We start from the raw sequence: 24,601 nt of genomic DNA on the forward strand, positions 1-24,601 counted from the left end.
CTTTAAAGTGCTACACAATGGCAGATACTGTGAATGCTCCATACCAGGGCCGGTACAAGGGGTGGGCAGAAGAGTCGGATGCCCTGGGCGGGACCATTTACTGGAGGAAGGGGGGCGCAGTAGAGACCACGCTACAGACCGCTTAGATCTGTGGCTGCAGCGCCACCTCCTCCTCTTGTTTGACACACAGCCTCGGGAGCACTGTGTGTCACACAGCTGGGTCTGTGTGTGTTCGGCGGCGCCGTAAAAAGGACCCGCCCCCCTAGACTGGCTCATGTGGTAGCAGATTGAACCATTTACGCTGCCCAACACACACACAGACCCAGCTGTGTGACACACAGCGCTGCAGGAGATGTCGGATGTGTGATCCATCCAGGGCAGGCTATGGTGAGTCTGCATTCATACGCAAAGTGAGGCTGAAAATATGGTCACAGAGAGAGAGGCTGCGATTATTGTCACACAGGCTGCGATTATGATCACAGAGGCTGCGATTATGGTCACAGAGAGGCTGCGATTATGGTCACAGAGAGGCTGCGATTATGGTCACAGAGAGGCTGCGATTATGGTCACAGAGAGGCTGCGATTATGGTCACAGAGGCTGCGATTATGGTCACAGAGAGGCTGCAATTATGGTCACAGAGGCTGCAATTATGGTCACAGAGAGGCTGCAATTATGGTCACAGAGGCTGCAATTATGGTCACAGAGGCTGCGATTATGGTCACAGCGAGGCTGCAATTATGGTCACACAGGCTGCGATTATGGTTACAGAGGCTGCGATTATGGTCACAGAGAGAGAGGCTGCGATTATGGTCACAGAGGCTGCGATTATGCTCACAGAGGCTGCGATTATGCTCACAGAGGCTGCGATTATGGTCACAGAGGCTGCGATTATGGTCACAGAGAGGCTGCAATTATGGTCACAGAGAGGCTGCAATTATGGTCACAGAGGCTGCAATTATGGTCACAGAGGCTGCAATTATGGTCACAGAGAGGCTGCAATTATGGTCACACAGGCTGCGATTATGGTTACAGAGGCTGCGATTATGGTCACAGAGAGAGAGGCTGCGATTATGGTCACACAGGCTGTGATTATGGTCACAGATGCTGCGATTATGGTCACAGAGAGAGAGGCTGCGATTATGGTCACAGAGGCTGCGATTATGGTCACAGAGAGGCTGCAATTATGGTCAAAGAGGCTGCGATTATGGTCACAGAGGCTGCGATTATGGTCACAGAGAGGCTGCAATTATGGTCACACAGGCTGCGATTATGGTCACAGAGGCTGCGATTATGGTCACAGAGAGAGAGGCTGCATTATGGTCACACAGGCTGTGATTATGGTCACAGAGGCTGCGATTATGGGCACAGAGAGAGAGGCTGCGATTATGGTCACACAGGCTGCGATTATGGTCACAGAGGCTGCGATTATGATCACAGAGAGGCTGCAATTATGGTCACAGAGGCTGCGATTATGGTCACAAAGGCTGCGATTATGGTCACACAGGCTGCGATTATGGTCACACAGGCTGCGATTATGGTCACAGAGAGGCTGCGATTATGGTCACACAGGCTGCGATTATGGTCACAGAGAGAGAGGCTGCGATTATGGTCCCACAGGCTGCGATTATGGTCACAGAGGCTGTGATTATGGTCACAGAGAGGCTGCAATTATGGTCACAGAGGCTGCGATTATGGTCACAGAGGCTGCGATTATGGTCATAGAGAGAGAGAGAGGCTGCGATTATGGTCACACAGGCTGCGATTATGGTCACAGAGGCTGTGATTATGGTCACAGAGGCTGCGATTATGGTCACAGAGGCTGCGATTATGGTCACAGAGAGGCTGCAATTATGGGCACAGAGGCTGCGATTATGGTCACAGAGGCTGCGATTATGGTCACAGAGAGGCTGCAATTATGGTCAAAGAGAGAGAGGCTGCATTATGGTCACACAGGCTGTGATTATGGTCACAGAGGCTGCGATTATGGGCACAGAGAGAGAGGCTGCGATTATGGTCACACAGGCTGCGATTATGGTCACAGAGGCTGCGATTATGGTCACAGAGAGGCTGCAATTATGGTCACAGAGGCTGTGATTATGGTCACACAGGCTGCGATTATGGTCACACAGGCTGCGATTATGGTCACAGAGAGGCTGCAATTATGGTCACACAGGCTGCAATTATGGTCACACAGGCTGCGATTATGATCACAGAGGCTGCGATTATGGTCAGAGAGAGAGGCTGCGATTATGGTCACACAGGCTGCGATTATGGTCACACAGGCTGCGATTATGGTCACAGAGGCTGCGATTATGGTCACGGAGAGGCTGCAATTATGGGCACAGAGGCTGCGATTATGGTCACAGAGGCTGTGATTATGGTCACAGAGGCTGCAATTATGGTCACAGAGAGAGAGGCTGCGATTATGGTCACAGAGGCTGCGATTATGGTCACAGAGGCTGCGATTATGGTCACCGAAGGCTGCAATTATGGTCACAGAGGCTGCGATTATGGTCACAGAGGCTGCGATTATGGTCTCAGAGAGGCTGCAATTATGGGCACAGAGGCTTTGATTATGGGCACAGAGGCTTTGATTATGGTCACAGAGAGGCTGCAATTATGGGCACAGAGGCTGCGATTATGGGCACAGAGAGAGAGGCTGAAACTATGGGCACAGAGAGGCTGCGATTATGGTCACAGAGGCTGCGATTATGGTCACAGAGGCTGCAATTATGGTCACAGAAAGGCTGCAATTATGGTCAAAGAGGCTGCGATTATGGTCACAGAGAGGCTGCAATTATGGTCACACAGGCTGCGATTATGGTCACAGAGGCTGCGATTATGGTCACAGAGAGAGAGGCTGCCATATGGTCACACAGGCTGTGATTATGGTCACAGAGGCTGCGATTATGGGCACAGAGGCTGCGATTATGGGCACAGAGAGAGAGGCTGCGATTATGGTCACACAGGCTGCGATTATGGTCACACAGGCTGCGATTATGGTCACAGAGAGGCTGCAATTATGGTCACACAGGCTGCGATTATGGTCACAGAGAGGCTGCGATTATGGTCACAGAGGCTGCGATTATGGTCACAGAGAGGCTGCAATTATGGTCACACAGGCTGCGATTATGGTCACATAGGCTGCGATTATGGTCACATAGGCTGCGATTATGGTCACAGAGGCTGCGATTATGGTCACAGAGAGGCTGCAATCATGGTCACAGAGAGGCTGCAATTATGGTCACAGAGAGGCTGCAATTATGGTCACACAGGCTGCGATTATGGTCACAGAGGCTGCGATTATGGTCACAGAGAGAGAGGCTGCATTATGGTCACACAGGCTGTGATTATGGTCACAGAGGCTGCGATTATGGGCACAGAGAGAGAGGCTGCGATTATGGTCACAGAGGCTGCGATTATGGTCACACAGGCTGCGATTATGGTCACAGAGAGAGAGGCTGCGATTATGGTCACACAGGCTGCGATTATGGGCACAGAGAGGCTGCAATTATGGGCACAGAGGCTGCGATTATGGTCACAGAGGCTGCGATTATGGTCACAGAGAGAGAGGCTGCAATTATGGTCACAGAGGCTGCGATTATGGTCACAGAGGCTGCGATTATGGTCACAGAGGCTGCGATTATGGTCACAGAGAGGCTGCAATTATGGGCACAGAGGCTGCGATTATGGGCACAGAGGCTTTGATTATGGTCACAGAGAGGCTGCAATTATGGGCACAGAGGCTGCGATTATGGGCACAGAGAGAGAGGTTGAAACTATGGGCACAGAGAGGCTGCGATTATGGTCACAGAGGCTGCGATTATGGTCACAGAGGCTGCGATTATGGTCACAGAGAGGCTGCGATTATGGTCACACAGGCTGCGATTATGGTCACAGAGGCTGCGATTATGGTCACAGAGAGAGAGGCTGCCTTATGGTCACACAGGCTGTGATTATGGTCACAGAGGCTGCGAGTATGGGCACAGAGGCTGCGATTATGGGCACAGAGGCTGCGATTATGGTCACAGAGACGCTGCGATTATGGTCACAGAGGCTGCGATTATGGTCACAGAGGCTGCGATTATGGTCACACAGTGGCTGCGATTATGGTCACAGAGAGGCTGCAATTATGGGCACAGAGAGGCTGCAATTATGGGCACAGAGGCTGCGATTATGGTCACATAGGCTGCGATTATGGTCACAGAGGCTGCGATTATGGTCACAGAGAGGCTGCAATTATGGGCACAGAGAGGCTGCAATTATGGTCACAGAGGCTGCGATTATGGTCACAGAGGCTGCGATTATGGTCACAGAGAGAGAGGCTGCGATTATGGTCACAGAGGCTGCGATTATGGTCACAGAGGCTGCGATTATGGTCACAGAAGACTGCAATTATGGTCACAGAGGCTGCGATTATGGTCACAGAGGCTGCAATTATGGTCACAGAGAGGCTGCAATTATGGGCACAGAGGCTGCGATTATGGGCACAGAGAGAGAGGCTGAAACTATGGGCACAGAGAGGCTGCGATTATGGTCACAGAGAGGCTGCAATTATGGTCAAAGAGGCTGCGATTATGATCACAGAGGCTGCGATTATGGTCACAGAGAGGCTGCAATTATGGTCACACAGGCAGCGATTATGGTCACAGAGGCTGCGATTATGGTCACAGAGAGAGAGGCTGCCTTATGGTCACACAGGCTGTGATTATGGTCACAGAGGCTGCGATTATGGGCACAGAGGCTGCGATTATGGTCACAGAGGCTGCGATTATGGTCACAGAGAGAGAGGCTGCCTTATGGTCACACAGGCTGTGATTATGGTCACAGAGGCTGCGAGTATGGGCACAGAGGCTGCGATTATGGGCACAGAGGCTGCGATTATGGTCACAGAGACACTGCGATTATGGTCACAGAGGCTGCGATTATGGTCACATAGGCTGCGATTATGGTCACAGAGGCTGCGATTATGGTCACACAGAGGCTGCGATTATGGTCACAGAGAGGCTGCAATTATGGGCACAGAGAGGCTGCAATTATGGGCACAGAGGCTGCGATTATGGTCACATAGGCTGCGATTATGGTCACAGAGGCTGCGATTATGGTCACAGAGAGGCTGCAATTATGGGCACAGAGAGGCTGCAATTATGGTCACAGAGGCTGCGATTATGGTCACAGAGGCTGCGATTATGGTCACAGAGAGAGAGGCTGCGATTATGGTCACAGAGGCTGCGATTATGGTCACAGAGGCTGCGATTATGGTCACAGAAGACTGCAATTATGGTCACAGAGGCTGCGATTATGGTCACAGAGGCTGCAATTATGGTCACAGAGAGGCTGCAATTATGGGCACAGAGGCTGCGATTATGGGCACAGAGAGAGAGGCTGAAACTATGGGCACAGAGAGGCTGCGATTATGGTCACAGAGAGGCTGCAATTATGGTCAAAGAGGCTGCGATTATGATCACAGAGGCTGCGATTATGGTCACAGAGAGGCTGCAATTATGGTCACACAGGCAGCGATTATGGTCACAGAGGCTGCGATTATGGTCACAGAGAGAGAGGCTGCCTTATGGTCACACAGGCTGTGATTATGGTCACAGAGGCTGCGATTATGGGCACAGAGGCTGCGATTATGGGCACAGAGGCTGCGATTATGGTCACAGAGAGAGAGGCTGCGATTATGGTCACACAGGCTGCGATTATGGTCACATAGGCTGCGATTATGGTCACAGAGGCGCTGCAATTATGGGCACAGAGGCTGCGATTATGGTCACAGAGGCTGCGATTATGGTCACAGAGAGAGAGGCTGCAATTATGGTCACACAGGCTGCGATTATGGTCACAGAGGCTGCGATTATGGTCACAGAAGGCTGCAATTATGGTCACACAGGCTGCGATTATGGTCACAGAGGCTGCGATTATGGTCACAGAGAGAGAGGCTACGATTATGGTCACACAGGCTGCGATTATGGTCACAGAGGCTGCGATTATGGTCACAGAGAGGCTGCAATTATGGGCACAGAGGCTGCGATTATGGTCACAGAGGCTGCGATTATGGTCACAGAGGCTGCGATTATGGTCACAGAGAGAGAGAGGCTGCGATTATGGTCACACAGGCTGCGATTATGGTCACACAGGCTGCGATTATGGTCACAGAGGCTGCGATTATGGTCACCGAAGGCTGCGATTATGGTCACAGAGAGGCTGCGATTATGGTCACAGAGAGGCTGCAATTATGGGCACAGAGGCTTTGATTATGGGCACAGAGGCTTTGATTATGGTCACAGAGAGGCTGCGATTATGGTCACAGAGGCTGCAATTATGGTCACAGAAAGGCTGCAATTATGGTCACAGAGGCTGCGATTATGGTCACAGAGGCTGCGATTATGGTCACAGAGGCTGCGATTATGGTCACAGAGAGGCTGCAATTATGGTCACACAGGCTGCGATTATGGTCACACAGGCTGCGATTATGGTCACAGAGAGAGAGGCTGCCATATGGTCACACATGCTGTGATTATGGTCACAGAGGCTGCGATTATGGGCACAGAGGCTGCGATTATGGGCACAGAGAGAGAGGCTGCGATTATGGTCACACAGGCTGCGATTATGGTCACACAGGCTGCGATTATGGTCACAGAGAGGCTGCAATTATGGTCACACAGGCTGCGATTATGGTCACAGAGAGGCTGCGATTATGGTCACAGAGGCTGCGATTATGGTCACACAGGCTGCGATTATGGTCACACAGGCTGCGATTATGGTCACAGAGAGGCTGCAATTATGGTCACACAGGCTGCGATTATGGTCACATAGGCTGCGATTATGGTCACAGAGAGGCTGCGATTATGGTCACAGAGAGGCTGCAATTATGGTCACAGAGAGGCTGCAATTATGGTCACACAGGCTGCGATTATGGTCACAGAGAGAGAGGCTGCATTATGGTCACACAGGCTGTGATTATGGTCACAGAGGCTGCGATTATGGGCACAGAGAGAGAGGCTGCGATTATGGTCACAGAGGCTGCGATTATGGTCACAGAGAGGCTGCGATTATGGTCATACAGGCTGCGATTATGGTCACACAGGCTGCGATTATGGTCACAGAGAGAGAGAGAGAGGCTGCGATTATGGTCACACAGGCTGCGATTATGGTCACAGAGAGGCTGCGATTATGGTCACAGAGAGGCTGCAATTATGGGCACAGAGGCTGCGATTATGGTCACAGAGAGAGAGGCTGCGATTATGGTCACACAGGCTGCGATTATGGTCACAGAGGCTGCGATTATGGTCACAGAGAGGCTGCAATTATGGGCACAGAGGCTGCGATTATGGGCACAGAGGCATTGATTATGGTCACAGAGAGGCTGCAATTATGGGCACAGAGGCTGCGATTATGGGCACAGAGAGAGAGGTTGAAACTATGGGCACAGAGAGGCTGCGATTATGGTCACAGAGGCTGCGATTATGGTCACAGAGAGGCTGCGATTATGGTCACACAGGCTGCGATTATGGTCACAGAGGCTGCGATTATGGTCACAGAGAGAGAGGCTGCCTTATGGTCACACAGGCTGTGATTATGGTCACAGAGGCTGCGATTATGGGCACAGAGGCTGCGATTATGGGCACAGAGAGAGAGCCTGCAATTATGGTCACACAGGCTGCGATTATGGTCACAAAGGCTGCGATTATGGTCACAGAGGCTGCGATTATGGTCACAGAGGCTGCGATTATGGTCACAGAGAGGCTGCGATTATGGTCACAGAGAGGCTGCGATTATGGTCACACAGGCTGCGATTATGGTCACATAGGCTGCGATTATGGTCACAGAGGCTGCGATTATGGTCACAGAGAGGCTGCAATTATGGGCACAGAGAGGCTGCAATTATGGGCACAGAGGCTGCGATTATGGTCACAGAGGCTGCGATTATGGTCACAGAGAGAGAGGCTGCGATTATGGTCACAGAGGCTGCGATTATGGTCACAGAGGCTGCGATTATGGTCACAGAAGACTGCAATTATGGTCACAGAGGCTGCGATTATGGTCACAGAGGCTGCAATTATGGTCACAGAGGCTGCGACTATGGGCACAGAGGCTTTGATTATGGTCACAGAGAGGCTGCAATTATGGGCACAGAGGCTGCGATTATGGGCACAGAGAGAGAGGCTGAAACTATGGGCACAGAGAGGCTGCGATTATGGTCACAGAGGCTGCGATTATGGTCAAAGAGGCTGCGATTATGGTCACAGAGGCTGCGATTATGGTCACAGAGAGGCTGCCTTATGGTCACACAGGCTGCGATTATGGGCACAGAGGCTGCGATTATGGGCACAGAGGCTGCGATTATGGTCACAGAGAGAGAGGCTGTGATTATGGTCACACAGGCTGCGATTGTGGTCACAGAGAGGCTGCGATTATGGTCACAGAGAGGCTGCGATTATGGTCACAGAGGCTGCGATTATGGTCACACAGGCTGTGATTATGGTCACAGAGAGGCTGCAATTATGGTCACACAGGCTGCGATTATGGTCACAGAGGCTGCGATTATGGTCACAGAGAGAGAGGCTGCGATTATGGTCACATAGGCTGCGATTATGGTCACATAGGCTGCGATTATGGTCATAGAGGCGCTGCAATTATGGGCACAGAGGCTGTGATTATGGTCACAGAGGCTGCGATTATGGTCACAGAGAGAGAGGCTGCGATTATGGTCACACAGGCTGCGATTATGGTCACACAGGCTGCGATTATGGTCACAGAGAGGCTGCAATTATGGTCACACAGGCTGCGATTATGGTCACATAGGCTGCGATTATGGTCACAGAGAGGCTGCGATTATGGTCACAGAGAGGCTGCAATTATGGTCACAGAGAGGCTGCAATTATGGTCACAGAGAGGCTGCAATTATGGTCACACAGGCTGCGATTATGGTCACAGAGGCTGCGATTATGGTCACAGAGAGAGAGGCTGCATTATGGTCACACAGGCTGTGATTATGGTCACAGAGGCTGCGATTATGGGCACAGAGAGAGAGGCTGCGATTATGGTCACAGAGGCTGCGATTATGGTCACAGAGAGGCTGCGATTATGGTCATACAGGCTGCGATTATGGTCACACAGGCTGCGATTATGGTCACAGAGAGAGAGAGAGAGGCTGCGATTATGGTCACACAGGCTGCGATTATGGTCACAGAGAGGCTGCGATTATGGTCACAGAGAGGCTGCAATTATGGGCACAGAGGCTGCGATTATGGTCACAGAGAGAGAGGCTGCGATTATGGTCACACAGGCTGCGATTATGGTCACAGAGGCTGCGATTATGGTCACAGAGAGGCTGCAATTATGGGCACAGAGGCTGCGATTATGGGCACAGAGGCATTGATTATGGTCACAGAGAGGCTGCAATTATGGGCACAGAGGCTGCGATTATGGGCACAGAGAGAGAGGTTGAAACTATGGGCACAGAGAGGCTGCGATTATGGTCACAGAGGCTGCGATTATGGTCACAGAGAGGCTGCGATTATGGTCACACAGGCTGCGATTATGGTCACAGAGGCTGCGATTATGGTCACAGAGAGAGAGGCTGCCTTATGGTCACACAGGCTGTGATTATGGTCACAGAGGCTGCGATTATGGGCACAGAGGCTGCGATTATGGGCACAGAGAGAGAGGCTGCAATTATGGTCACACAGGCTGCGATTATGGTCACAAAGGCTGCGATTATGGTCACAGAGGCTGCGATTATGGTCACAGAGGCTGCGATTATGGTCACAGAGAGGCTGCGATTATGGTCACAGAGAGGCTGCGATTATGGTCACACAGGCTGCGATTATGGTCACATAGGCTGCGATTATGGTCACAGAGGCTGCGATTATGGTCACAGAGAGGCTGCAATTATGGGCACAGAGAGGCTGCAATTATGGGCACAGAGGCTGCGATTATGGTCACAGAGGCTGCGATTATGGTCACAGAGAGAGAGGCTGCGATTATGGTCACAGAGGCTGCGATTATGGTCACAGAGGCTGCGATTATGGTCACAGAAGACTGCAATTATGGTCACAGAGGCTGCGATTATGGTCACAGAGGCTGCAATTATGGTCACAGAGGCTGCGACTATGGGCACAGAGGCTTTGATTATGGTCACAGAGAGGCTGCAATTATGGGCACAGAGGCTGCGATTATGGGCACAGAGAGAGAGGCTGAAACTATGGGCACAGAGAGGCTGCAATTATGGTCACAGAGGCTGCGATTATGGTCAAAGAGGCTGCGATTATGGTCACAGAGGCTGCGATTATGGTCACAGAGAGGCTGCCTTATGGTCACACAGGCTGCGATTATGGGCACAGAGGCTGCGATTATGGGCACAGAGGCTGCGATTATGGTCACAGAGAGAGAGGCTGTGATTATGGTCACACAGGCTGCGATTGTGGTCACAGAGAGGCTGCGATTATGGTCACAGAGAGGCTGCGATTATGGTCACAGAGGCTGCGATTATGGTCACACAGGCTGTGATTATGGTCACAGAGAGGCTGCAATTATGGTCACACAGGCTGCGATTATGGTCACAGAGGCTGCGATTATGGTCACAGAGAGAGAGGCTGCGATTATGGTCACATAGGCTGCGATTATGGTCACATAGGCTGCGATTATGGTCACAGAGGCGCTGCAATTATGGGCACAGAGGCTGTGATTATGGTCACAGAGGCTGCGATTATGGTCACAGAGAGAGAGGCTGCGATTATGGTCACACAGGCTGCGATTATGGTCACAGAGGCTGCGATTATGGTCACAGAAGGCTGCAATTATGGTCACAGAGGCTGCGATTATGGTCACAGAGAGGCTGCAATTATGGGCACAGAGGCTGCGATTATGGGCACAGAGGCTTTGATTATGGTCACAGAGAGGCTGCAATTATGGGCACAGAGGCTGCGATTATGGGCACAGAGAGAGAGGCTGAAACTATGGGCACAGAGAGGCTGCGATTATGGGCACAGAGGCTGCGATTATGGGCATAAAGAGAGAGGCTGAAACTATGGGCACAGAGAGGCTGCGATTATGGTCAGAGGCTGTGATTATGGGCACAAAGAGAGAGGCTGAAACTATGGGCACAGAGAGGCTACGATTATGGTCACAGAGGCTGCGATTATGGGCACAGTGAGGCTGCAATTATGGGCATAGTGAGGCTGCATTGATGGGCACAGTGGTAGGCTGCATTTGATGGGCACTGGTGAGACTGCATTGATCTCTTGTGTCATGTCTGCAGTCTCTGAGGGGAGTTTGCTTAATTCGCAATGGTATTGGTAATATGCAGCAGGAAGGGGGTTAATGCACTGTCACTGATGCATTAGTATAGATCCCATCGTCTGTAGGCGCTGTAGCTTTTCACAGGGGGGGGGGCGCAGTTTTTCATCTTCGCCCTGGGCACCAGATGACATTGTCCCGGCACTGCTCCATACCCCAAGGGGGGGGGGGGATTTTGGTGAGTGCAGCCACAATAACAGCACGGATAAGACACGTACACTGTGATCACCCCTGGAAAGTGGAAATTATCAACACTAATTGTTCACCAGCACAGAAGCACCTTTTTGAATATTCACTAAGTGGGACTATATAATTTTAAATGCATGTTTATGGGACCGTACTAGTCCCTTTTTTGAGATTTAAGTTTTTTGAGTTTGTGTTTATCCATTATAGTAATCTTTTCACCAGCACACAAGCACTTTATAATCATATATATGGGATTATATATATGCAGGTTACATGGGACCTAATTGTCACCTTTTTTTCTGAGATTTAGATCAATATAATTTTATTTTATTTTATCTTTTCACACTTTCAATCTAAATGCACTAATACGTATCCATAATATCTGATTGATATATTTATGCTCATCGGGGATTAGGTGCACAAACACAATAGAACAGCGCCACATCTACTTCACTTTCTTCTCATTAAAGTGGAAGTAAAGTATCCTATCTTTTCAGCCAAGGAAGCTGCCATCTTTGCCTTGCTTTAATCTTCAACTGACATGATGCTGCACATGTGATCAGTTATGACACCATCCATTGGATAATTTTACAATTTGGTTGGGGGCACAACCAATGTGACAGTTACATTCTCGGCACATGTTTTTTGAAGCTGTTAAATCGATGGGTTTACGTCCGCTTTAAAGTGGAGTTCCACCCACTTTTACAACTCTTCAGCATCCCTCACTAAACTGTGCACTGTAAACGAATTGGATGTTTTTTTATTTTTTTTCTCAGCGCTTACTGTATAGCGGCTGTATTCATTTTTCACTTCCTCCTCCCTGGCCGCGGCCCATCGCATCATTTCCTGTTTGCAATGCCTTCTGGGAAGGGGCGGCAACTTCCTCTGACACTGCCGTTGCTATGGAAACCTGACCTGAAACCTATTACACTGCTTGTGCTGCACTGAGCATGTGCAAGATATGAAAGGATGAGATCCAGGAAGAAATACAGTCTGGCTTCAGATGCCCAGACTTAAGATGGCCACAGCCTGCTGTAAGTTTATAAAACAACAAACTACTACTATAAACTGACAAAACAGACCTTAGTTTACAGACTAACTTTACTAGAATACATTAAGCTTGTGTATTATAGGGGTATTTTTATTTAAAAAGTATAATTTCGGCCGGAACACCACTTTAAGATTCACAAAGTTTCCGCCTAGGATTCCACTAGAAAAATGTGTTAAGACATTGAAAAATAGACTCCTAAATAATTCTTTTAAGAAAACATTTAATTTGTAAGCACTTGAGAATAATCATTTTGTGTTAAACATTTGAATGAAATCTGACAGTTTGTTGAAAATGTTTTACTTGGCAAATAACAAGATCTGTTTTGCAGATGTCCTGTCCTGTTCCTCTGACACCGGAGAATTCACAGATAATGTCAGTGAAGATCACTAACCATGGATCCTCTCATTACTACTGTGTGACCACGAATGGATCTCCATACAACATCTTTAATCACTTCACCACAACTAGGTGAGCAGGGTAGAAGCTTAGCCTTAGGAAATAGTCAGGTTATAAACATAATGGCTTCTGAAAGTAAAGCAAAATTATTCATAACAATCATGATGTGTATGTTTTTAAATGCTGATTTTACTGGATGATCCATCTGTAAGAAAACGTTCTGTTCCAGCAGGTAACAATCCTAAAGACACTGATGGCCAACTTGTGAAGTATACAACCGCTGCCCCTGACATTACCAATGGGCCACACATAATATTCAGAATATATAACACTACAGAAATCTATCAGAGACTGTGGACATGTTGCAGGTCTGGTTAGAGGCTACAAACATGCTACAGGAGATATTTACTGTAGATACTGGGGTCATGTTCCTTGAGGCTGCTAGAGATCATCACAGCTTCTAGACAAAGCAATGCTTCCACAAATGAATGTTGGAGTCAACAGACACCAAAAGATCACAGATTGGGCACCAGGACCTGTCCTCAATGCAGATCTAAAATACTGAGCCTGGCACGTCCTGGACAACAGTGCCCAAAGACCGGTGAATTATTGCTTGTCTAACCTTAAATAAAAAACGAAAATACCAGGTGATGAGATGGCCTTGCCCCTAGCCCTTGCCCAAAATACAGTTCTGACTCTTAGATAATTCTGCTACATAGTAAAAATTATGGCTGAGGTTCAAATAGCACAAATTTCACAGATTACTCATCATTACTCATATTTCCTGCTCCTTGGATTCACATTTTATAGATTTATATATACTGTACATCAAATCGATCACCCATAATGTTATGACCACTGACAGGTAAAGTGGGTAACATTAATTTTCTTGTTACAATGGTACCTGAAAGTGGTGATTATCTGGTTACAATGGTACCCGAAAGTGGGATATATTAGGCAGCAAGTGAGCATGTTGTGCCTGAAGTTTATATGTTGCAAGCAAAAAAAATAGACAGGACATAAGGACTTGAGCAACTTTGACTAAGCCCCCGTTCACACCTATGCGAATTAGATGCGGCTTACAACGCATCCAATTCGCAGGACATTTTAAACTAGGTTAATTTAAATGAGGCTTGTTCACATATGTACGTAGCATTCGCACTGCGCATTGCACAAAAAACGTGTGCGTTTTCTGGTCATTGCGGTGCAAATTATGAGCCCCTTATCTTCTATGGGAACGCATCTGCTTCGCAGATGCATTGCATTCTGAACATGGATTTTCTCCTTCTCCTCACTACACCTCCCCCCCTCCCTCCCCCTCTCCCTGCTCACTGATCCTGAGCTAAAACGCAGATGAACCTTTAAACAGGAGATTTTTATCTCCCCAGTGAAACCTGAGCTTCAATTCGTACCGCACAGGGTGTGAAACCAGGCTTAGGCCAAATTGTATGGGCCCTTAACCTCCCCGTCACCAGGGACCAGCCACGCGAAAGGCAACCTCCTCATGGTTCGGGGGTTGGAGATGGTTTGGCGGTGTGTGTGTGTGTGTGTGTGTGTGTGTGTGTGTGGGGGGGGGTCACAGCCTGTAGTAGTAGTAGTAGTAGATATATGAAATATTAATGACTGACTGCTAAAGGCTAGCTCCTTGTCCAAGCTGGGAACCCAGTGCCTCCAAAAGAGAGAGGAGAAAGATAGGAGCCAGGCAGCAGTATAGTGTAGTAGTTTTACTGTGAAATAAACAGGTAAAATACACTCACAAGCACTCTGTGAACAAAGGCATATCACTGTAGAGAAGATGTGCAGGATCCAAGGTCTGGAGTGTGGGATGGATGGGATGGTGAACTGCTGCAGGTGGGATTCCCAAACTGGAGCCAGCCTAAAGATCACCGGAGCCGGTACAGACTTCCCTCTTGTAGCACTGCTGAGAATAACTGTTAAAAGCGGGCAAAGGGTGGCACTTCAAGATGTTCTGGCTCGCTCTGCCCACTGCCAACCCCCGCTGTGCAGTCCAGCTCCCAGCAGGCCACAGACCGGCAGCGGTTCCCGGTCTGCTGTGGTCAGGACCTACCAGAAGTGATCCAAGGAAGAAAACAAGTGAACCGGCGACACTATCATGTTCACCCAAGGCTCATTGATGTGGGGGGCGAAGGATGGCCCAAGTAGTCTGATCCAATAGAAGAGCTACTGTAGCTCAGATTGCTGAAAAAGGTAATGCTGTTTTTGATAGAAAGGTGTCAGAAAACGCAGTGCATCACAGTTTGTAGTGTATGAGGCTGCAAAGCCGCAAGCTGGTCAGCGTGCCACAGCCAAAACACCATATCCATATCCACAGCCAAAACACCTACTGTGGGCACATGAGCATCAGAACTGGATCACGGAGTAATGGAATAAGATGGCCTGGTCTGATGAATTTAAGAATGGTTTGAGGAACACAACAACGAGTTTGAGATGTTGACTGTGGGATGTGCTGCAAAAACAATTCTAATCCATGGAGGCCCCACCTCACAATTTACAGAATTTAAGTGATCTGCTACTGATGGCTTGGTGTCAGATAACACAGCATACCTTCAGAGGTCTAGTAGAGTCCATGCCTTGATGGGTTATAGTGGGTGGTCATAAAGTTATGACCGATGGATTGGTGTATATGTAAAGTATGCACTTAAAAAGCTTTGCCATTTGTAAGAAGGAATAATCCAGTGCCTGCCAATGCAAGTTTTTGTCATTTCTGCCCCAAGATTTTTATCACTTTGATTTCCGCTTGCAGGGTACAGATGAACTCCAGTGATTCACAAGTGCTGAATATAAATATTAGTGTGCCTAATAGTGTGGAACCTGGTGCAGTGATGACATTGATGGTGGCGGCTGAAGAGTGTGATAGCAATATACCAGCTTGCTTTGCTCACCTCTCTCTAGTGGTGGCTGAAAAGGTTAAGGTAGGTGCAGTTTGCTACTATTCTTGGTTGATAATTATATGGTAGACTGACAGCATTTGGATAGAGTCAGGAAGGGTTAAAAATCTGACAGTTTTTACTACTCTCTAATGCCACATGGGGGAATTTGCCCTCACTCCTGTTCTAGTGATAATTTCTAACAGATTAACATTTGTTTTATAATACTTACAAACTAAAACAAAGCATATTAGAAAAGTTTATTTTTAAGGTTTTAATACACATAAAGGAAATTGTATCTGATAGGTCCAAACTCTTTTGAATGAAATCAGAAGAGCAAGATTATGTAGTTGAGGGTAGGATTAGGATTTTCCAAATAAGAAATCTCCTCAATTGAGCCATGAAGAGATCTGAGAATCCATGCAGTCTGTAACCCATTTGCAGCATATTTTTTATAACCAGAATAACAAAACTGGTTTGATTGACCCTTTAAATTCAAAATATATTTTTCTTAGTTTCCTTTTTATCCTTTTAACTAGATATTTATTTTCTCTTAGGTGTCTCCTGTACATACCCCACCTGTGTGCCCTGAACCTGAATCTTACTTTGGCTCTTGTCCTGAATCTCTATTACCCAGCCTGTGCAAGGACCATCAGTGGAGTGCCAATCTGCTAGTGTTAGATGCTGATGGAATTAAGTTCATTGAGATCCTCAATGGCTCTGGTGTCACCTCCCATGGACCAGATGGCAAATATGAATATGTTCATTTCACATCCAATTGCTGCACACCTCAAGCTGAACTTCTCCTAACAAACTACAGAGACGTGGTTTGGCATTGCTTCTTCCGGGTGCCCCCTCCTGGCATTCAGACAGACTCAGGACGCCTATACTATTTATTCCGAAAATTACTACCATTTATATTTGTACTTGTACTTGTACTAGGTGTGTATTTTACATGTATTAAAAATAACCATAACGTAGAAGAAAGACCCCAAAACCAAGCAGAGGGTATCTCTCTAGCATAACCATGATTATTTTGGAATGCCAACTGTTTTCTTCAATGGCTACCTGATCAGGGCTGTATGTGTAGAAAAGAAAACAGACCAGGGCCTGAGGTACTGTCATTTTCGGGATGATCTTAAATGTTTCATCATTTTTTGCTGTCTTTCTAATTTACGTTCTCAAGGATAGAGATACTAAGGAAATTAAATTTTCTTACTTGTGTAGCATGCATTTTCTGTATCTGAGGCATGGAATTGTGTCCACGAGGTTCCAAGAGTGAACAGACAGCACCATAAAACTGGGCTAGATGGGTTTACAATCTGGTCTTTATCCATGGTTTCTAATCATTATGAAGGACTTGTTGAAAAAAAAAAAAAAAAAAGCACAAATAATCTAAAGAAAAGCACATTCACTAAGGAATACAGCTTTTTTGATGACTCCTATAGGATGACCTGATAGCACTTATCATGTAGCACAAAATAATGGTCATTATGACATGCTATGACTAATAAATGCAAGATATTTTCTATTGTAGAAAAACTGATGTTATGCCACGTACACACGAGCGGAATTTCCATCGGAAAATCTTGGATGATTTTTCAGACGGAATTCCGCTCAAGCTTGTCTTGCATACACACGGTCACACAAAAGTTCATTGAACTTTCGACCGTCAAGAACACGGTGACGTACAACACTACGATGAGCCGAGAAAATGAAGTTCAATGCTTCCGAGCATGCGTCGAATTGTTTCCGAGCATGCGTAGGAATTTTGTGTGTCGGAATTGGTACAGATGATCGGAATTTCCGATCGGAACTTTTTCCGACCGAAAAATTGAGAACATGTTCTCAATCTTTTGCTGGCTGGAATTCCACTAGCAAAAGTCCAATGGAGCATACACATGGTCGTATTTTCGGACCAAAAGCTCTCATCGGACTTTTGCTGGCGAAATTTCCGCTTGTGTGTACGGGGCATAAGAGTTGGTCTAGGTGTAGGTGTTACAACCGATGTCTGGGAAGAAAGGAGAGAATGTTATTGTAGTTTAGAGGGGCCAGTGACATAGAATTTAAATTGCATTGTTGTATTGACTAAAGGAAGGCCATTAGTCTGGACCCTCAATTATAAAAGCAAACACCCTCTAAGCTTTTGCCCCCTGCCTCTCTTGCCAGTCTTTTTCTAACTTTTGTAAAATGTTATGGTGAGCAAAATGTATGTTTATTTTGGAGTATTTGTATTATACTGCTTTATTCTTGTTTGGCTATGGGTCCTGCGAACAAAGGTGATTGTTTCTGGGCTTGCAGAATTCAACTTCCTGTGGAAGTTGCTCTGTTTCTGAAGCTCAGTAATAAGTGAGGGGGCAGAGAACGAGCAATATATTGCTGGTCCATGCAGTGAAGGGGCAACTTTATTGTATTTACTGCAATTGGTGAGGTGTGTCCAGGTTAAAATGGATTTGGAGTTTGATGAAAATTTGGGGAGACAGTTGTAATGGACAAATGTACCACACATTTTAAGAGTTGTTTAAAGGATAAGTGCAATTTCAATCCTTTCATCCTGTTGTGCTGCCCCGTCAAAAAGTAATCCATTCTCCCTAGATTCATACTTATCTGGATCTAACAGCTGCAGCCCCCATCTAGTTAACATTTGTTAGGGGGAAATAACCACTGAATATCTCCCAACTTTAGAACCTGAGAAAGACAGACACGTTGATGGAGAAGATCTGCGGTGCAACCTCCTAATCATTGTTAGTAAGTTGCTGCTCCCACCACCACCACCACAATCATTAGTAGACAGTAGCAATAAACAATTACTCTCCCTAAGTTATTTTTTGCTAGTGGAAATATACAACCCCCCCCCCCCCCTTGGTGTTCGATGGAAGCGAACAATCCCTTCCCATAAAATTCTTGCTCAGTTGCAGTAAACAATTCTCCTGCTCTAGTCTATGCTGTTTAGTGAAAGCAAACAATCTCTCCCCCCATATCATTAGCTACCAGTGCCAGTAAGCAAATACTCCCCCAACCATTGTTGGTCAGCGACATTAAACAATTCCCCCTTTTTATTGGGGGTCAGTGACTTTATACAACCTCCCAATCATTGGTGCACAGTGGTAATAAACAATTCCCCTTTTCCCAATACATGCTGGTTAGTGGCAGTAAACAATAGCCCCTTCCCATTGGTATTCAAAGTCATTATCACCCTCCGCCCAACTTCCCTAATCATTAGTGGACATTGCAGTGAACAAACCCCCCCCCCCCCCCAATCATTGGTGGTCAGAGGCAGTGTACAATCCCTTCTAACATGGGTGCATACTTGCCTTACATATAGTTTTTTCCAACACCACAAAATGGCTCTACCTCCTCCTGAGTTCACTGTCAGAACTATGCAGCTGTTACCGGGCTGGAGATCACTCCATCCAACAGTAACTGCATAGATATGCTGTAGGGTGTTGCAGCAGGTGTTCTTGGAGCAGCAGGACCCAGGTACTTTTTTTTTTTTTCATTTCACATGTCATTGTGCCTTCTATGGGGCCACCTCTGGAGGCCAAAGACACTCTGATCTCCAGAGAGGGCCCATTGTGTGGGTGATTGTGTGGGATGTATGTGAACAATGTGGGCAGCCACAGGATTCATGTAAGTATGCATCTGTATTATTCATGTATTATTTATTGAAAGATTTTTTTGTGTTTTAAATAGAGGGAGTAACAATACAACATACAGTATATATTAACCTACGTTGTAACTAGTTAGATGGATAAGGGATGGCTAGAGGAGAGGAAAAGAAGGTGCAGATATTGACACATGCGGGTACATCATCATTACCATATTCCCGTCCTTCCCTGAAGAGCCCTTGTCATTGGATTGTCTGAAGCAGGTGGGAGGAGCTGGGAACTGAGGGGCAAAGTTCCCAGTGTCGGAGTACCAGAGGATTATAATAAGCCAAGCCAATGAGCCTTTCAGCTCCTGCCAACACTTGCACAAACCTGGAATATCAATTTTGGAGGCACTGACATTGTTGTAAGCTGTGAAAAGTTGAAGATTGTCGTTTTCACGTGTTTGGCCAATGAATGTTTTTTCTTGACGTCATAGGATGTGTGATAGGCTACTGTTGTTCTAACAAGGTAATTTATGTACTATACTGTGGTACGTTTATTCTTCATTTGTGATAATAAAATAGATTCTGAAACGAATGTTGGTTGAAAGGTTTAAATCTAAAAGGCATTTCTCATTTTACCTTTACATTTATTCATTCCCCTTTATACAATTTAAAGATCAACCGTGACCAACAAGTATTATCAGTGAACTGGTGATTGTAACTATTCTGCTTCTTGAAGGCTTAATTGTGACTTATTCCTGTTAACAAATGATTAAAAATAGTTTAAATAGGACTTTTTATTTTTACTGCCAGGGTTACATCAACTGACATCATATAGGGATCAAAAGTCAACCATTGTTTGTGGATGAACGAAACAGAATAAATAGCATGTAACAATGTTGTTATGTTGTATTTCTGAATAAAGAATGTGAACTGTTCAGAAAATTTGTATAATTTTGACAGCTGGGATTTGACAGGAAAAGCAGCAGTCAGAGCTGCCAATTGGACAACCCTGGTATAGCTAAACACTCCATTCAATTTGTATCCAATCAGGCAAACCCTTTCATGTCATTGTTGGTAAATCTAAAGGAGATTGTACACTCCGATTTTAAAGTTTATATCCTAAATTGTATTAGTAACTTGATTTGGAATAAGAATGGTCTTCTAGTTTTTTTCTGCTTTATTTTCTTGCCTCTAGTTTGAGTCCATGACTTGCATTGGATCAGGATAGGATAGTTGCGTGTGTCCAGTTACTCAGGATACATTTCTTGGCTGCTAAAATGGAAACATATTCAAATCTTGGTAGATTATGTTTTCCCTTCCCATATTGTTCTGTAACCAGAAACAAGGCAGAATATGGGTGATTTATCTCTGTTGACTGATTACCTTTAAATCATATTTCTGTTTTCTAATTTTTTGTATGGAAGGACAATGATATCACCTGAAGAAGATCTGCTTTGTCACATTTCAATTTAGGGCATTTTTAAAATATTTTTATCCATTCTGTTCCTTTTAAAGAGGATCTAAATTCCAGACTGTTACTTTTAAGTGTATATAAACCAAAGAACAAAAATTAAGTTTGTCCTCCTTAGATGTGGAGGCTGCTTTAGTTTTAATTTTTCAGGCTAAAACAAAAAAGTGATCTAGCCAGAAATGTAGCGTCCTTCTCACTTCCTGTGATCTGAACTGAAAGCACAAATAATCTTATCTTCCTACTAAGCTATCTTTTGTAAACAAGTCCCTGCAATGGAGATGAAGGGAGGAGTAGGTGTTGTTGTCCAAATCCAGAGAGTAGCCATGGTTCTCTCCATAGATACAATGAAGTAAATGGGAGAATTGTTACCCTAAGAGCGGAAGTTGTTATTTGCAGGATCACAAAGAACAAATAAAAGAAAAAGAAGCCAGAACAGAAAATTAATGCAATCACCCATCTAAAGACTGGTAAGTTATCCTGTCCTAGATGTGGAAGTGCGACGGGAGATCTAATACACATGCTCTGGAGGTGCCCCAAGCTACATAGGTATTGAAGAAGGTGATATATAAAATAAACCTAGTTTTTGGAACAGGCTTAGGCTTGGACCCGATGATATGCATATTGGGATACCTGGAGCAGAGTATGGGACCCAGGGCTGTGAGATTAGCGATTTTGAGATGTCTGTATCAAACCAGAAAGGCGATTACCTGGAAGTGGATGGACCCCAACCTACCATCTAGAATGGAGTGGCAGAGAAGGATTAACACAATAATAAGAGAGAGCCTGATTTATAGGAGAAGGGGAGATAGAGGTAGACTCGAAAAGATATGGAATAAATGGATAGAAACCCCCAGTTTGATGGCCGAGAGAGCAAACCTTAAGAAAGTTTCTCCTTTCTCTTACATTTTTTAAACTTGACCCAATTTTAAATGAGATGGGAGGAAGGTGGGGGAGGGATGAGCAACCAATTGGAAAGATATGCTACTAATGTATGTATGAAAAATTTTCTATGTATAGAAATGTTTGTTTACTGGGAAAAAAATGAAAAATATTGTTGATTGAAAAAAAAAAAGGACTGGTAAGTTGCAATGAATTACATTTTTGTTTTTGGACTTAAATTTGCTTCAGCTGCTTTATGTCAGGTGGAGCCATTGCTTTAAATGGGCCATGACACCTAAGGCCGGTAGCAGAGACCCCCGATCTATCCTACTACCAACTCCCCATGCCCCAGAGAAAGACAACAGTGCACTTATGGGTCAGCTTGGCATTAAGGCCCTGCTGTTGCATATATACGTATTGCTGTCATAAATGGATTACTGTTTTCTTTCCGTTTAACCCAGCATACAAGTCCAAAAAATGAATCCGAAGAGGAAGAATTCCTTGGTGACACCTTTCTATACACTGCAGCATGTCACTGTGTTGTTACTAAAGACTCTCAAAGTTTTGCCTAAATTCAGTTAATAAATTCCTCTGCCAGTTTTATTGAGGGAAAAAAATACCTTATGAGTAGACCATGTACATTGTAACAATGGCTTTTCTTTCTCTGTTCTAAGAAATTGCTCAAACAGATTTCTGAATGAGAGGCTCAACCTCTTATTATAGCCTGCTGAGCAATCTAAGGGTTGAAAAGCTTCAGCGTCTGCATTCCTTTAAAAGGGGGTTCCATTAGCACTTGCGAATGGGGATGCTTACAACTACTTGCAGGAGACTACATGAGGGAGACATTATATGACCTCAGATAGAATCACAGTATACATGGACCCTAAGGGGAGAATTATCAAAGAGTGGCAAAGGCAAAAAAGCCTGCACCGCTCTTCTATACTTAGAGAACAAGCAGATGCTGTTCTCAATTTGGAGCGATCTGTTCTATGTCCTATGACAGACACAGCACAGACCAATTCAGCTTGATTTGCATTCTCCAACCCCCCTTCTCTCCCCCTCCCTACTCAGCTGTGTTCAGGAAGGAGGAGGAGGGTTTTTAACGGTGCACCTTGGCTCACTCATGCAGTGTAACCAAGGGGCTTGTGAGCTGTATACTGACAGCTCACATTCTGTATGAGACATCTGACCTGGCAGGGATCTGTGACCGTTTTCTATACTGAAAACTGCTGCATTCTATTTATTAATTAGGGGCAGGTAGACCTGAGACAGATCTATCAGCTTAGCTATGCATGTTTAACACAATAAGATTATCAGATGAATGATCGTCTGTTTTTTTTTTTTTGTCGTGCTAGTCTCATATAGAAAACGAAGAGTTTACTAAAGTTACGAAAATTATTGTACGACAGAATAAAAAAAAGTGATGTCATGTATTGTATTTTCAGCTGACAACTAATCGTATGATCTGGTATCGTATAAGAAAAAAAAATTTCGTGCTTGTCCCATCTGATAATTTTGCATAAATTGTCGTGATCGGCTTCCGAAAGCTGTGTACTAATGATCAGATAATCATACGATTGCTTTGAAAGCAGTATTTTTCGCATGATTTTTTGATTGTGTGTATGGCCCATTAGTGTGGCACATATCTCGAATGTCAGTATTCTTCCCCATTATAATGGCACTGGAAGCTTAGTTATTTTCTCTGTTTGTGTTCTGCTTGACTGATAAAAAGTGAAATATGATTTGCTGAGATAGGTTATTGCAGTTGAAAGACTGTTTTCTGGCTTTTATTAATATTAAATCAATTACAGCTAAGAATTAAAATGTAATATGCTGGACAGTGTGTTGTTTCATTGACTATGAACATTACTGATTTACTGTTCCAGTTGCACATCTGTACTTTGTTCCAGTTAGACTATTTTCAGTAGAGTACAGTAGAGAGCAGTGCATATCATTAACTTAGACTGCAGAAAAGGAATTTCTGACTTATTGTTGTCCCTTTTTGAGGAGTGTCACTACTGTTGGAGCTATTTGTAAAAATGATCCATTGCGTTTATCTGAATTTCCTTATGCACTGGTCGCATGCAATCAGATTTAATCTACCAGATCAACCAAATTTACAAAAGAGCTGGAAAATATGAGTACCTACCTCCTTGGATATACTGTATGTTGAACAGAGTGTTTTGCCAGGCCCTCCTCTTACATGAAAAATTTGTTAATATATTTTGTTGATCTGGCAGATCAAATATGAAACTGTCCAACATAAAATTTGAGAAGCGCAGATCATTACGACATCCCTCCCACACCTTACAGAATAGCCATACTAAGTGATTGAGACTGCTGATAACAATACATAATGAGTCACTTGTGAATTCATTTTATGCCTTCTTTGTAATTGATTGGTTTAAAGACCAACTGAACACTCCGTTTAAATTAGCTAAATCCATTACAGGTGCATAAAAAAAATTAAAAACAGCATTCAAAGTTATACAGTTCTTAAAAAAAAAAAAGCCTGTTCCAGTGCCAGCATGGTGCAGAGAAGGACCCTTTAGTCTCTCTGCAGAGTCACTTACCACCTGCTGAGTATGAGCTAAAGCTTCTCAGTTAATAGAGGGTATGAGTTTTGCCGATTGCAGTTACAAGTCTACCTCAGCAGGGGGTGTGTCGGACCTCTGCAGAGAGACCAACGCTTCCACACAGAGTGCAAGGGTTCTTCTTTACAGCATTCTGGCAGGATACAGCTTTGTTACTCAGGTTGTAGCTGCTTTCTAAAGAAACTGTAGGGGTGTTTAACACCCTTTGCTTTGATACACCTGGAATGTATTTAGCT

The 24,601-nt window shown here is 45.4% G+C and overlaps 1 protein-coding gene across 4 annotated transcripts in view; it reads left to right on the forward strand.

Moving 5' to 3' along the window:
* VWA7 (von Willebrand factor A domain containing 7) overlaps positions 1 to 23,609 on the forward strand; it is a 121,158-nt gene extending 97,549 nt beyond the window's left edge. For all 4 annotated transcript variants that reach the window (XM_073598941.1, XM_073598942.1, XM_073598940.1 and 1 more), the window contains 3 exons: positions 12,871 to 13,010; positions 15,703 to 15,871; positions 16,384 to 23,609. In XM_073598941.1, coding sequence (XP_073455042.1) covers positions 12,871 to 13,010; positions 15,703 to 15,871; positions 16,384 to 16,851 — 777 coding nt within the window. In that variant the 3' untranslated portion in view covers positions 16,852 to 23,609. The remainder of the gene's footprint in view (positions 1 to 12,870; positions 13,011 to 15,702; positions 15,872 to 16,383) is intronic.
* Positions 23,610 to 24,601: the final 992 nt, after the last annotated feature.

Source organism: Aquarana catesbeiana, linkage group LG09 (genome assembly GCF_042186555.1).
Source record: "Aquarana catesbeiana isolate 2022-GZ linkage group LG09, ASM4218655v1, whole genome shotgun sequence".
NCBI classification, from domain to species: Eukaryota; Metazoa; Chordata; class Amphibia; order Anura; family Ranidae; genus Aquarana; species Aquarana catesbeiana.